Genomic DNA, 16109 nt, shown 5'->3' with positions numbered 1-16109 from the left:
TAGTGGGTAAAGCAGAACGAATGGTCTGTACAGGCAGTGATGAATGGGGCAGCGCGTTAGGAGATTCACCTTAATGACAAAGGCATGCAAATACCAAGAGCTACTCCCTCACTTGAGCCACTCGAGGGGCTAACAGAACGGGTGGGATTTAAAAATGACATTTAAAACATCCCCTCAAATACAAATATGAAGACACAATCTCCATCGTTCATATGTTCGGTGAAAACCGATAGTAACTTTTTCTGCTTGACTGAAGCAAGTTGCAAGGGCAGCATTCTTCATGCACAGAATGCCTAAAAGCCTGTTTGAGGAAAGTATGGGATGCAGCAGGTCAGTTAATTCCACCCAAATTCACATCCCAATATACAGTACATGGAAGAACACTGATGTTGGCAAAATAATATTGAGCAGAAGAGAAAGTGACAAGCCAGGACACGTATGCTTACCACCGCTTTTGCATTTTCATGTCAACTTACCCTGAAACCACAGCGTCAATTTCACTGTTGTGTCATTTATTCAATAGCAGCAAGATTTCTACTAAAAGCTGTTTTTTGTTTTGTTTAATCATAAATGGTACATAACAGCAACAACAGAAATGTAACACAAAAAAGGCAAATAATGAAATTGCAAATAAATCTGAATGTTACACAGAAGACATTGAACCATTTTCAACAACATAAAAACACACAGTAAACGTATGCAAAGAACACAGTTTGCAGGACTGGAAAGAGCCCACTGCACAGCTCTGTGGTACAGTCCAGGCTCCAGGTACATTACAGGTAACCAGCTCTCTGCTGTTCTAGTGAAGCCTGGAGTAGCACAAACCGCAGTGCAATGGGAGTCAGTTATTCCTGGTTTAACAGCAGCCTAAACCCATACAGTGATTGTTCTCTAGCGTTAGTTACAAATACAATTAAAAGCCTGTGTCTATACAGCTTTACAAAGAAATCATTTAGAAGTCATGATACCAAATAAATACTTTACATGCTAAACTGTCTACACCTCAAAACAAAACCAAAAGGAAGGACAAAACCAGTAAGAAAGGAAACTTTAAAAGGCAAGTCGGGCACATAGACACGTCTTAATGGCAGAAAGCTAGCAGAGTTTGGAAGTATTTTTACTGAAACCCTTCGATCAGTGACAGACGCTTTCATTGGGGTGGTAGAGTTCTGCTTGATTTAAACTCTGTAAAGACAGGACACAGTGAACCCGCAGTCTCAATAAGGGTCTAAATAATATGTTATATTCACAACAGCAGCCTTTCAGTAATGCAAGGCCTTTATGTTTTTTTGAGCCAGTGAGATGTCCTTTTATTGAAATAAAAACAGTCAAGAAATGTACAAACAAACCGATGCCCAATAATGAGCTCAGATGTGTAGCGTTTGACATTAAAAGCACAGAAACCCAGCTTCCCAACAGCAGGGCCGTGACGTCTCATGTTGTTGGGAAGCTGGCTCCAAGCTGTTTGCCAGGTTTCACAGCCGGGTATTTTCCCCCCGCTGCTCCCATAATGCAAAAGCCTCCGTCAGTAATTCTGTAACCAGCCTGGGTCAGCATTTTAGAAACTGCCACCAGCCACTTTTCTTAACTAATATGTGTAAATGTGGGCACGGTGACAAATTACCCACTAAGTGAATGGAATTGGGCTTCACAATGACTCACCCCTGCACTGCGGATTAATGAGATCTTGGTGTTTAAGATTTTTTTTTTTTTTTTACCCTAAACATGCTTGTGTTTAAGTGCAGCCAAAGAAATGTATATATTTCAACAGATTCCCTTGTATTTGTAATTCTGTTTAGCAATGCAGATCAGCCAGGGACAGCAATACATAAAATGCATTTCATTTTAGTTCAGTAGCAACGCAAGTCTATTCAAATACTTGCAATGTTGGTCACATTGGATTTTTACGAGTCTGGTAGAAGGGCAAGATGCAATTATTTTGAAACTGTAAAATGCAGATTCCATTCTAGCACAAGCCTAACTCTTCCTCAGTGCTTAATGATTTTAATGCTCTTAAATGTGCCTGAGTGCTCTGCTATGAAAGGTCAGATACATCTCATGTCAAGACTGAATTGACATCAGACATCAAGCAAAGAAGCAACGAAGATGATTTAACAACCCAACGCTCAACCTGCACAGTACAGATTACTTCACACAAATACAGAGATGAAAGCTTTCAGCAACACTCACACTGCCCCACAATGTGGCTTCAGATATACTGAAATCGTTAAACAAACAAAACAAAAAAAAAACAGGCAGCAGTCAAGTGATAAATATTAAATAATGATTTCCATTACACGAGAGTAGATGTTAAAACTTCAGGCTGTTTTGAACTCGGCTCTCGCCAAGATAAAATTAAAATAAAAAACACACCCCCCAAAAAAAAAGTGTGCAAATCCACAGATAAAAAGTGTATCCTCACTAAATGCTACCACAAAGTGATACACTTCCCTTTTAACCAGACAAGTGAGCGAGGAATCTGCTTTCATAAAGAACGAGTTCTACTGTAACCAAGCGATTCTTAACCCAAGGCCTGAGATTAAAATCTAATCTTAATTAAGTGTGGTTCAGTCCCAAGTCCGCACAATAAAGGGCAGTAGCAGAGCAGTGACTGCAGAAATGATCCCGTTATACTAGATGTGTTATACAAATGAAGCCATCCTCAGTAAGCAGAACTATTGAACCCTAAAAACAAATGACAAAGACATTCCCCACCTGAAATTATAAAATACAATTGCTATACTTTTTTTTTTTTTTTTTATTAGGTTTATAACCAAAACAAAATTCTCTGAATTCTGCATAAAACCAACCAGTACTGTTTAAATAAGCTAATCTAAATCTAGCAGCTTTTAATTTAAAAACCAAACAAACAAAAAAAAAGGATAAAATCGGGAGAAGTCGGGCAGAGGAGAGTATACTGCAAATTAAATAAAAACTCAGTGCATGATCAAAGACCTCAGCAGCCTCATTTGACAAGTGGATTTCCGCTTCCCTGCTTGGAATAATTACTTTAACTCTCAGGACATATTGGTTTTGTTTCCAATTGTCTTGCTGAATTAAAGCCATGTGAGTGAACCAAAATCACTTGCCTTTTTTATTTTTTATAAAATTACACCGCGTTAATGAAACACCCTCATTGTGTTTAAACAGCTTGAACAGGAGCGTCTGTGGTTTCAATTCCTTTGTGCGTTAATCGTTATGCAGCTCTTTCCAGAGCATCTCACAGAGAGGACAGCCTTTGGTTTGACAGAAACACGAGGACTGCGCAAGTCTGAGCGCAAACAGCATCAATGTGATCTGCGCAAGTCTGACTGCAACAACAGCATCAATGTGATCTGCGCAAGTCTTAGCACAACAACAGCATCAATGTGATCTGCGCAAGTCTGAACGCAACAACAGCATCAATGTGATCTGCGCAAGTCTGAGCGCAACAACAGCATCAATGTGATCTGCACAAGTCTTAGCACAACAACAGCATCAATGTGATCTGCGCAAGTCTTAGCACAACAACAGCATCAATGTGATCTGCGCAAGTCTGAACGCAACAACAGCATCAATGTGATCTGCGCAAGTCTGAGCGCAACAACAGCATCAATGTGATCTGCGCAAGTCTGACTGCAACAACAGCATCAATGTGATCTGCGCAAGTCTTAGCACAACAACAGCATCAATGTGATCTGCGCAAGTCTGAACGCAACAACAGCATCAATGTGATCTGCGCAAGTCTGAGCGCAACAACAGCATCAATGTGATCTGCACAAGTCTTAGCACAACAACAGCATCAATGTGATCTGCACAAGTCTGACTGCAACAACAGCATCAATGTGATCTGCGCAAGTCTTAGCACAACAACAGCATCAATGTGATCTGCGCAAGTCTTAGCGCAACAACAGCATCAATGTGATCTGTGCTGATTTGCATTTCGCTGCCACTTGGGATCTTTCATTACGAGTGTGGAGCACGACCAGACCAGAACCCAACGAGTGTTCAAACAAATTCACTGTTTTTAACTTTAAAGTGTATCAATGCAATTGGAGTCAAATAAAAGCATTCACTCCAGAATGGAGTTAGCAAAATTAATTCAATTAAAATAATAAAACTACTCTTGTCAGATAGCTGAAGTAAACAAAGCGCTTGCACTTTGGCATCAAAACTGCATTTTATTAAAAGCAACTGAAAGTCCTTCCTGACATCATCCACAGCTGCAAAGTCCTGGATTCTAATCATTGTGTAAATTCCTCCTTTTTCTCTTCCTAGGATTCGGGGGATTGAAGTGACAGATCAGTCCCAGAGCACCAAATACATCTGGACTTCAGAAAGCAAAACAATTGCGAAGAAAGCCAATAAACTTCAAAACAAAAGAAAGATAGAAAAATGCATCCTTTTGTTTTGAAGTGAAGTCAGGCGAGCCTGAGGAGAGCTGAGCTCTGATTATTGAACTCAATCCCCAATGACACTGAATTCTGGAGAGCAACCCACCCTGAGGTCTACTATGGACAACAAATGAATCTGCCTTGAAATCGTGCCTTCTGACAGAGCGAGGCAGCCTGGAAGAAGGGTTCCAATGGCTTCTGTCCACGCCAGGAATACAATTCAAGATCCTCTAAGCATTTGACATTGTCAGTATCAGGTATTTAATGGATCTGGCAAGGCAGCCACTATCAATTGCCGCAGATCTTTGTCCTTGAAATCCCTGCCAGCTCCAAGCTACTGGCGTCTCCAGCAGCAGCCTCACCAGCACGTTCCGATTCAGGATGTGCACAGGCAGCTTATTGATTTATTGATTGATTTATTTACCTAACTATTGCTCTGTCACATTGGGGCCTTTTGAAAAAAGCAAAATTCTGTGTGGAAATTTATACCAAAATTCACAACTACAGATGTTCAGCAGCACAAGAAGTAAACTCCCTCTTTGCAAACTGCCGGATAGACCAGGTCTCCCCGAGACCGTCTTCCTCAACCCTGTTAGTGGTCACTACAGCACACATGTTAATATTGAGATCTCATCACCTGTTAGTGATGAGCACAAATAAAAGAACAAAAGCAATGTTTGTAAAATGTTTTTGTGCAGTACCAGTATAACTTTCAAACCCCCAACTTATTTCCAGTAATTTGTAAGGAAAAGGAATCAAAAGGAACCTAAACAATGCATGTGGGATTTTATTGAATCAATTAAAACAGACACCGGAACCGCTGCTCTATTTCATGCAATCTAGAACTGCTTTAGACACACAAGGTCTCAATGCATTTTGTAGCGTCTTGCTTACAAACCAAGTACAAGTTGCATGTTGAGAGCCCTCTGCTGGTAAGCCCTACGTATTGCACTACTAGATTCTTACTATCTAGACTAGGGGTGGGCAATTGCGGTCCTGGAGGGCCGGTGTCCCTCCTGGTTTTTGTTCCAACTGTGCCCTAAATTACTTAATTGCACCAATTAAGTGTTTATTATAAGCTTAATTGGTCAGTTGGAACAAACACCAGGAGGGACACCGGCCCTCCAAGACCAGAATTGCCCACCCCTGATCTAGACTCTAGTAACCGCTACCGGTATTTAAAATAAGATAATAAAATGATCTGGATATTGTTATTCTTGTTTCACAATGGTTTGCTTTACAGCAGAAAACAAAAACACATTTTTGTTTTCTTTCTACATATTTAAAACAATTTTCAACATGGTATAGATTCAAACAAAAAGGTTAAGAATATTTAACATGAGCCTTACAAATGAATTGCCTGTTAACAAAATAACTGACAGATTAGGTTAAGAAATGTGATATTATGTTATGAATGGATTCCCTTTGTGGGGACTTTGGTGAAAGTGCAGTAATTAATTTCAATGCATTTGACCAGCTCACTATAGGGCTTGATGGCTCATTACATTGCAAAGCCTCTGTAACCATTTCAAACAGAAGATTGCGCTGCCAATGTAATAATTTCAAACAGAAGACTGCGCTGAAGATTCCAGTATTCTATAGAATGCAATTATTGTTTCTACAGAGCTGGTCCTCTTTGTTCTACTCAATCAATTGTAAAACATACATGAAGGGAACACAGTACAGAACGATTCTATCTGAACCAGTCCCGGGCTTGAAGCACATGGCCTCGCATTTATCAAGAGCAGTAACCATAGAGATTGATGCTGAGGTGATTTCACTGTGATCAAGTACAGACATGGGGGTATGGGATTCTACAGCAGCTTCCTTTGCACGGTTTCACATCATCAATAATACACTCATGGGTTACTGCAGTCCAGATTCACTCCCCTTCTCTACCGTGTGCATCCGCTAGCCAGCAGCTTAGCGGTCTGAAAAGCCATGTACTGCGCCTTGTTCACACAGAGCCTGAGCCTCCCTCCATGGAGTCAAGTCTTATACAATACTGTGCTTCCTAATCATGTGGAACATACAGGAAGTGAGGTCACACTGGTTGTCCACCCTGTTTCCAGTACCTGAAAATCCTACTGGTTTTGACACTCGAGTCCTAACGATGTGCTCAAAGTCCACACAGTACGTGGCTCAGGGAAAGCCCTGCAGCTGCATGTACATGGCGTATTATTATTAGGGTTATGATGATGACTTATCTATACTTTCATTTCCTCTGCACAATATCAGTAGATTACAGGTAATAAAGTAAATGCAGTAAGCATTGGGGAGCTAAACTTCCATGTAACAAAAGCTTAGCTTCATTATTTGAATGTGTAGAAAGGTTTCTGAATTTAAAAAAACATTAAAAAACTAAAAACCAACAGTGCAACAAAAAGAGGAAATACTCAACTTCACCAACAGAAAATAACAAGCTCCCAGGTACCTTCTCCCCTCTGTTAATTGTGCAATTCAGAGCAAAGTGTCCTAATTAAAAATGTCCAGTCTTTTCATGTTTAAAAAAAAAAAAAAGTGTGTTCTTTCTTCCATTAAACAGACACAAAAACATCGAGATAGAGCCTGTCATACGATTCCCTGAAGAGGAGGATAAGGAGAAGGCTGAAGAGACAGGATCCTGTGAGACACCAGTTCAGCCAGGACAAATCTGAAAAGAGTATCAAGGAACACTGTTAATGCAGGACCTGTGGACACGTACACACACACACACACACACACTCTCTGCTCAGTGGATGTTCTGTGTCACACCTGTTAGATAATCTTTGTGTCATTCTTAGACAGAAATCATCACAAGTTGTTTCTGTCTCAAAGGCTGTTCTGAAACTTAATTCTGCTGATTCGTGCTTCATTTCCTCTTGGAAATTATCCATGTGGCCCAAAAATGAACAACTTCAAATTCCCATTATGGATTTTGTTTCGCAGATACCTGGCTTTTCAGGGTGGAAAATGACAGCAGGAAAGAGAAAGTGACAGAGGCTGGGAAATCGGCATTGCTTCCAGATACACTCTGAAAGTTAATGTCGCTTTGAAGCTTTTAAAAAAAGGCATCAGAATTGACTGTTTCCGGAACATTTCTTTGTAATTTTTTTTTTTTTTAAATGCACATTGCAGTGCTCTTTCCATGCATGTGAGATAAGGTTTCAGGTATATTAGGAAATGATTTTCATCAGTGCTGTCTAGCCAGTGCATTTAGCAAGCTCTTAACACATTTTAGTCATATAAATGAATAAAATTCGTCAGTTTGTAGTTCTACGTATTTCTGGATACTGCAGTTGTTTCATCAATGCTTTCTGAAGGATATGGAAGAAGTGGAAGTATGGACACTTGGGCTGCATGCCAACTGCCTTTTTTTTTTTAATCCATTTGGGAGAAGAATTAAAATGTACAGCTGACTTAATTTACTTAATAGTGTACTGGATGGCACGACAGATTGATGTTCTTCTTTATATTTGTTACAATGTCAAAGTGAACTTAATTGAGAAGGTAGCATGGCCCTTTCTTTGTGTGATCAGTGCATCTGCTCAGGGCCCTAAGGGATCGTAGCCTTTTGTGTGCTGGGTATCTTTTCAGGATATCGGGAGGACAGAGGCGTCTGCACATGGCTACATTTACAGAAGCACAAACACACACACAGACAGCAAGTTCAGACACACAATAAAAAAGCGTTCCAAGGTATCGTGGCTTTTAGCATGACCAGGAGGACAACATCTTTACATTCACAAGGCCCAGTCTGGACCCCAGTACAGTCACAAAGAGTTCAGCTCATCAGAGCTTCAGACAGCATGTTTTTAAACACGTTCCTGTGCCATGTGATCACTGTATATAGTCTGCTCCTCTGCGGTATTAAAAAGGGAATCACTGTGATAAACCTGTCGGAAAACGTCCTGTCCCCAGTGACACCCATTATATTTGAAGATAAGCAGATTAGCAGATAAGGCATCTGCAGCCTGAAACAAAGCAGCCCGTCCACTCTGCCGATGAGGAACAAGGAGTGAAATATCCACGGTTGCTCAGAACGCTCGTCCTTTGCAAACTCTCTCAGGCTCTGTAATCAATCAGCTTCACGTGCCTTCAACAGCTCATGAATTTGTCTTCTGGTTGCCTTCTGACACTTTCTCCGGGACGGAGGAGTCGCTTATAGAAGCAGAGCAATCTCCTGTTCCACACTGCCCCCAAATACATGAAATGTATTTGCTTCCGATTGTAAGTCGCCCTGGATAAGGGCGTCTGCTAAGAAATAAATAATAATAATAATAATAATAATACTGCTATGCCACCTTCAAGCCGCTGTATCGATAGCCTTGTGAGAATCACAGACATTCTAAACAATTGTTTTGAAACATGCAAAGGGTAAGAAATACATTCTACCACATTTTCATACAAGTAGAGTTTTTAATGTTTTTTTTTGGGGGGGGGGGGGGGGGGGGAGGCAACAGGAAAGACATGATTATTATTATTATTATGATTAACGTTATGACTGATTATATTATTATTTATTTCTCAGCAGACGTCCTTATCCAGGGCGACTTACAAGATATCACATTATTTTTACCCATTTATACAGTTGGGTTTTTACTGGAGCAATATAGGTAAAGTACCTTGCTCAGGGGTACAGCAGTAGTGTCCCCCACCTGGGATTGAACCCACAACCCTCCGGTCAAGAGTCCAGAGCCCTAACCACTACTCCACACTGCTGCACTGCACTATTGTATAATACAGCATATTAAAATGTTATAACTAGATGGTATACCTGCAACCACATAGATTCAGATTCCGATGTTATATTATCTTCCAAAGTACAGTGAGAGAATATCTTGCAGCTATTCTATTACTGCATGAGTAGCAGCAGTAGGGGTAACATGCAGACTACGCAATGAACAGCTGCATCCTTTGCTAGTTGGTGGCCAGTTTGTCGGTTTATACATGCAAAGCTATAAATTCCATTTCACACAGCTGGCACCTGAAATGAATACCTGGAAAGGGCTCCCAGAATTCACATTTATAAATCATGGGTGAAGGAGGACTTGCATTACGATAGCTCGAAACCCGACCCATTAATCAACGTTCAATAATCCATTCAGCATTTTGTAAGAGCGTGAAAGCGGGTTAATAGAGTGCTGTTTATCTTGGTGCTTTGTCTCTGGCGTACGGGAGCTGGAATCACAGCAATTTAAATGGAGATTCAGACGTGAACGGGTTTGCCGTGGTCACAGAATGCTAAGCATTGCCGCGTGGAGGATCAGATTCAAAGTTTCACTCGCCGTGCTGCCTGGGGAAATCCATCATTCATAAGGGCTAGGGTTGAGTAACGGCTCCGGCTAGAACCTGGGACAAAGGGTCAGGAGGACGCAGAAAAGAAACTTGCAAATTAGACTCCAAGGGTTTAAAGCTCTTTACGTATGCGCTGTCCTCTCTAACGTCAATCAGAAGTCACCGCGGAGCAGTCCCAGAATGCAATACTGCACTGAAATAATTAGAAAGGCTTTTATGCAGATTAAATGGCCTGCATGTTATTAAAGGTAATGTGTTGTCAAAAAAGAGCAGCCTGAACTTTTTAATAAACATTTACAGGCGAATGTTGAATCCTTCAGCGCACATAATTATGCATAATTTACATAATGAATTTTTAAAAGATGTCTAACAAATTAATCTGCAGTTCTCGTTTTTAGACAGGCAACAATGTTTGTTTTTTTTTGTCGTTGTCATGTGCCGACAATGCTGTCATGTGAAGGTTCTCATGTTACGCCATCAGGACAGTGAATTCGTTTTTCAATAATTTGTAATGGTCTTCCAGGCAGAGAAATTTTACAATTTATTCAAAACAGCAGTCTAATGTTAGTAAAGGGATGCCCAAGGAATGACAGTATAAAAGCTCCAATGTGTTATGCTCACCAGTTCCTGCACAAGCACACAGCCCTAAGAAAGCATGTCAGTGGTGCTGTAGACATGAAAAGGCAGTCAGACACAGAAATGAGCTCTGAAGCGCCTCTGTGCTCACGGAGCTGCAAGACCGCACAGTACAGAGCTGATAACAGAGACAGGAAAATACCTGCGCTGAGATGAAATTATATTTTAATGTGCTTTTTCAGCTTTTAAAAGTGTCTCTCATTCTGGTCAGACCCATTCAGCCCCATCGCTGTTTTCCCTGTGAATTGAGAACCCCAGGAGGCTGCTACAGGAGGGTCAGAGAGAGGCCCATTGCAGTGCAATCAAATAACAACATTTACATGTTCCATATCCATCTGGAGAACATGCACTTCCAACTGGGATGAAACTTTGTAAGGACACGGTTTTCTTGAGAGAAACCGAATCTGGAATTTTACTGAGGAAGCGCTCTGCCTTTCCCAGTGTATGAATGTCATGGGGGATGTACAGTATAATTCAAACTTACTTGTTACATATATATTTAAGTAATTTAACACTCGTGTTTGAAGACTCAAAGTGTTAAGCAAATGGAGAAGAGCAGGACAGTAATAAGGCACACATGTAACAGCTGTACCATTACATCACAGAAAGGGGAGAACAGTGTATTGTGCAGGGTTATAAATAGCCACAGTTCAACACAGATTTATTAGCATCCTACTGGGTGTGTTTATAGTGGGCTGCCAGCTGAAGGTTCAAAGGTCAGAGGAGCAGGGCACCACACTACGAAGACTCGCTGAATGTCTCTGCCTCTCACAAAGCTTTCCCACGTGGTCTGGGCTGCAGGAAGCCGGGGGGATGAAGACTCGCTGAATGTCTCTGCCTCTCACAAAGCTTTCCCACGTGGTCTGGGCTGCAGGAAGCCGGGGGGATGAAGACTCGCTGAATGTCTCTGCCTCTCACAAAGCTTTCCCACGTGGTCTGGGCTGCAGGAAGCCGGGGGGATGAAGACTCGCTGAATGTCTCTGCCTCTCACAAAGCTTTCCCACGTGGCCTGGGCTGCAGGAAGCCGGGGGGATGAAGACTCGCTGAATGTCTCTGCCTCTCACAAAGCTTTCCCACGTGGTCTGGGCTGCAGGAAGCCAGGGGGATGAAGACTCGCTGAATGTCTCTGCCTCTCACAAAGCTTTCCCACGTGGCCACGTGGTCTGGGCTGTAGGAAGCCAGGGGGATGAAGACTCGCTGAATGTCTCTGCCTCTCACAAAGCTTTCCCACGTGGCCTGGGCTGCAGGAAGCCAGGGGGATGAAGACTCGCTGAATGTCTCTGCCTCTCACAAAGCTTTCCCACGTGGCCACGTGGTCTGGGCTGTAGGAAGCCGGGGGGATGAAGACTCGCTGAATGTCTCTGCCTCTCACAAAGCTTTCCCACGTGGCCTGGGCTGCAGGAAGCCAGGGGGATGAAGACTCGCTGAATGTCTCTGCCTCTCACAAAGCTTTCCCACGTGGCCACGTGGTCTGGGCTGTAGGAAGCCAGGGGGATGAAGACTCGCTGAATGTCTCTGCCTCTCACAAAGCTTTCCCACGTGGCCTGGGCTGCAGGAAGCCAGGGGGATGAAGACTCGCTGAATGTCTGTGCCTCTCACAAAGCTTTCCCACGTGGCCTGGGCTGCAGGAAGCCGGGGGGATGAAGACTCGCTGAATGTCTCTGCCTCTCACAAAGCTTTCCCATGTTGTCTGGGCTGTAGGAAGCCGGGGGGATGAAGACTCGCTGAATGTCTCTGCCTCTCACAAAGCTTTCCCACGTGGCCTGGGCTGCAGGAAGCCGGGGGGATGAAGACTCGCTGAATGTCTCTGCCTCTCACAAAGCTTTCCCACGTGGTCTGGGCTGCAGGAAGCCGGGGGGATGAAGACTCTCTGAATGTCTCTGCCTCTCACAAAGCTTTCCCACGTGGTCTGGGCTGCAGGAAGCCAGGGGGATGAAGACTCGCTGAATGTCTCTGCCTCTCACAAAGCTTTCCCACGTGGCCTGGGCTGCAGGAAGCCGGGGGGGGTGATTCTGTGCTCACTCAAGAACTGGTGTCAGGTTAGGTGTGGGGCTTGGTTCGGGTGGGAGGATTGCTCTGAAGACAATGCAGGGCCTCTCACAGTGGAGGGGTGCTATTCCATGCCAAGCTCAGCAGGGACATGCCCAGCTGTCTGTCAGACTGTGGGGTCTCAGGCACACCTTCACAAGAGGTGCTGACAGGACCATTAATGTTGCCTGGGTTGGCATCCAGTGCTTCAGCTATATCCTTAACAATGAGCTATTCAGAAGGACAAAGGAAGCCGTTTATACTGAAAACTTCACTTAGTCAATCCTATTTGTAGTTTTATAACAGGACTGCACTGTTGAGTTTCAGCATTAAAAATAGGAACATACAGTAGTGTTTCTACAAAAGTCTTCAAGTCACAACTGTGACAGCGATACAGATAGAGAAAGACAGAGACAGGGTCTATGAGCTTAGAACTAAGACCTGCGAGCCTGTAGTCAAATCAGATTTCAAATCCGAGACTAAGCTCTGCGAAGATCACTCATCTCATTTTAATCTTCACAAACTGAAAAAGTTTCCATCCTCATTTCTGGAGACTTTCCAAATACATCCCACTACCATCTAGCTACAGTGCCTTGCGAAAGTATTCGGCCCCCTTGAACTTTGCGACCTTTTGCCACATTTCAGGCTTCAAACATAAAGATATGAAACTGTAATTTTTTGTGAAGAATCAACAACAAGTGGGACACAATCATGAAGTGGAACGAAATTTATTGGATATTTCAAACTTTTTTAACAAATAAAAAACTGAAAAATTGGGCATGCAAAATTATTCAGCCCCTTCACTTTCAGTGCAGCAAACTCTCTCCAGAAGTTCAGTGAGGATCTCTGAATGATCCAATGTTGACCTAAATGACTAATGGTGATAAATAGAATCCACCTGTGTTTAATCAAGTCTCCGTATAAATGCACCTGCACTGTGATAGTCTCAGAGGTCCGTTTAAAGCGCAGAGAGCATCATGAAGAACAAGGAACACACCAGGCAGGTCCGAGATACTGTTGTGGAGAAGTTTAAAGCTGGATTTGGATACAAAAAGATTTCCCAAGCTTTAAACATCCCAAGGAGCACTGTGCAAGCGATAATATTGAAATGGAAGGAGTATCAGACCACTGCAAATCTACCAAGACCTGGCCGTCCCTCTAAACTTTCAGCTCATACAAGGAGAAGACTGATCAGAGATGCAGCCAAGAGGCCCATGATCACTCTGGATGAACTGCAGAGATCTACAGCTGAGGTGGGAGACTCTGTCCATAGGACAACAATCAGTCGTATACTGTACAAATCTGGCCTTTATGGAAGAGTGGCAAGAAGAAAGCCATTTCTTAAAGATATCCATAAAAAGTGTTGTTTACAGTTTGCCACAAGCCACCTGGGAGACACACCAAACATGTGGAAGAAGGTGCTCTGGTCAGATGAAACCAAAATCGAACTTTTTGGCAACAATGCAAAACGTTATGTTTTGGCGTAAAAGCAACACAGCTCATCACCCTGAACACACCATCCCCACTGTCAAACATGGTGGTGGCAGCATCATGGTTTGGGCCTGCTTTTCTTCAGCAGGGACAGGGAAGATGGTTAAAATTGATGGGAAGATGGATGGAGCCAAATACAGGACCATTCTGGAAGAAAACCTGATGGAGTCTGCAAAAGACCTGAGACTGGGACGGAGATTTGTCTTCCAACAAGACAATGATCCAAAACATAAAGCAAAATCTACAATGGAATGGTTCACAAATAAACATATCCAGGTGTTAGAATGGCCAAGTCAAAGTCCAGACCTGAATCCAATCGAGAATCTGTGGAAAGAACTGAAAACTGCTGTTCACAAATGCTCTCCATCCAACCTCACTGAGCTCGAGCTGTTTTGCAAGGAGGAATGGGCAAAAATTTCAGTCTCTCGATGTGCAAAACTGATAGAGACATACCCCAAGCGACTTACAGCTGTAATCGCAGCAAAAGGTGGCGCTACAAAGTATTAACTTAAGGGGGCTGAATAATTTTGCACGCCCAATTTTTCAGTTTTTTATTTGTTAAAAAAGTTTGAAATATCCAATAAATTTCGTTCCACCATGATTGTGTCCCACTTGTTGTTGATTCTTCACAAAAAATTACAGTTTCATATCTTTATGTTTGAAGCCTGAAATGTGGCAAAAGGTCGCAAAGTTCAAGGGGGCCGAATACTTTCGCAAGGCACTGTATATCCATCCACCCAATGTGACTTACTCCACTAAGTTAGTCACTTGAAGCTGACACCCTGGGATCCTTCAAGAAGCTGCTTGATGAGATTCTAGGATCAATAAGCTACTAACAACCAAACAAGCAAGATGGGCCGAATGGCCTCCTCTCGTTTGTAAACGTTCTTATGTTCTTACTGATTTCAAGGTATGACATTTAGAAACCTTTTATTATTATTATTACATACATGCAGAGATTGTACAAGCAATTAAACATGGTTCTTACCTGTGTGATAAAACGTTAAGAAAAATAACAAGGCTCCCATGAAGAGGTTGCTTAGGAAGGTGACCACCCCACATGTGATGCCCTCTGGCACTGGATAGACCGTTTCAATGAAGAGCTCGAAGAACATTGGCACGCTGCTGATAATGAATATTCCCACTAGGATACACGAGGTGTACAGAGTAGCTGCAAAGCAAAAAAGAAAAGTCCATAAAGAAGCAGGAAATGAAACCGCTTTTAAAATCCCTGATAACAGTCTAATGATTGTTTATCACCAAGGTGAAAAGTAAAAAACACATCTCACATTAATTTAATGTTAATACAACTACCTATACTGGTTCAGTACAATAATAATAATAATAATAATAATAATAATAATAATAATAATAATAATAATCTCCTAAAGCAATGTTTATGTTTCTGTCTGACAGATTTCTTGATCACTGCAGCGCTGGGGAACCCGACTCGGTTCATACAACAGACAGCTTTCTGCTGCTCGCAGTTTGTTTGCATCTTCCAATATTCCCCTCTGATGCTGCAGATCAAAACATAACATGCATGCAGCGTGCAAAAAAGCTCTGTACAGATGCAGAGCACATGGCTCCCTTTTCACATAACCCGTTGAGTTGAATGCAATGGTACAGTGCCAGCACACATTTCCTGCTGGGAAACATACTTGTTTCGTTCTAAACCCCCAAACAATTAGTTTCCAGCTGGGGATTGGCCCGTGGACCATTCACAGATCGAACCAAAAACAAACTACGTATTTAAACCATAAAACTATGCAAAGTTAAAGAAACTCCAATCAAGTAGACAGTTTCATCTAACATCTTGTTTGTCAATATACTGCATTACCGTACAACACATGCAGTGCAGCAGATCATGGAGCAAGTCACTGAACCTCCTTGTGCTCCGTCTTTCGTGTGAGATTATTGTAAGTGATGCATAGTTCACACACCCTAGTCTCTGTAAGTCGCCTTGGATAAAGACGTCTGCTAAATAAACTAATAATAATAATAATAATAATAATAATAATAATAATAATAACTCTGCGAGGTAAAGCCAAACAGGATGGGGTCTGTGTTATAATAACATGTCTCTCTCTCTCTCTCTCTTCTTCAAAAATGTGAAATGTTTCCAATTTCAAAGCTGAAGAGGTTTTGGAGAATCTATAATTAATTTAACATAAACCCAGACTACATTTCAACTCTGTGGTTCACTTCAGTGTTCAGGGAGAATTATAGTCACTAAAGTTGACAGTCTAGTATCATTCACTGGTATCTCAATGTCATTTTATTTCCTGCTGACTCACTCAACTG

General features: G+C 42.2%; 1 protein-coding gene across 1 annotated transcript in view; it reads right to left on the bottom strand.

The window, feature by feature from the left end:
* Positions 1–545: 545 nt before the first annotated feature.
* Positions 546–16109, bottom strand: part of LOC117409996 (solute carrier family 49 member 4-like) — a 38495-nt gene continuing 22931 nt past the window's right edge. The window contains exons 8-9 of the mRNA XM_034016322.3: positions 14794–14976; positions 546–7026 (exon numbers count right to left, since the gene is read on the bottom strand). Coding sequence (XP_033872213.1) covers positions 6911–7026; positions 14794–14976 — 299 coding nt within the window. The 3' untranslated portion in view covers positions 546–6910. The remainder of the gene's footprint in view (positions 7027–14793; positions 14977–16109) is intronic.

This window comes from Acipenser ruthenus, chromosome 10, assembly GCF_902713425.1.
Source record: "Acipenser ruthenus chromosome 10, fAciRut3.2 maternal haplotype, whole genome shotgun sequence".
Lineage (NCBI taxonomy): Eukaryota > Metazoa > Chordata > Actinopteri > Acipenseriformes > Acipenseridae > Acipenser > Acipenser ruthenus.
Note: the sequence above shows the minus strand (reverse complement) of the source record. Positions and strands in the feature narration are given on the sequence as shown.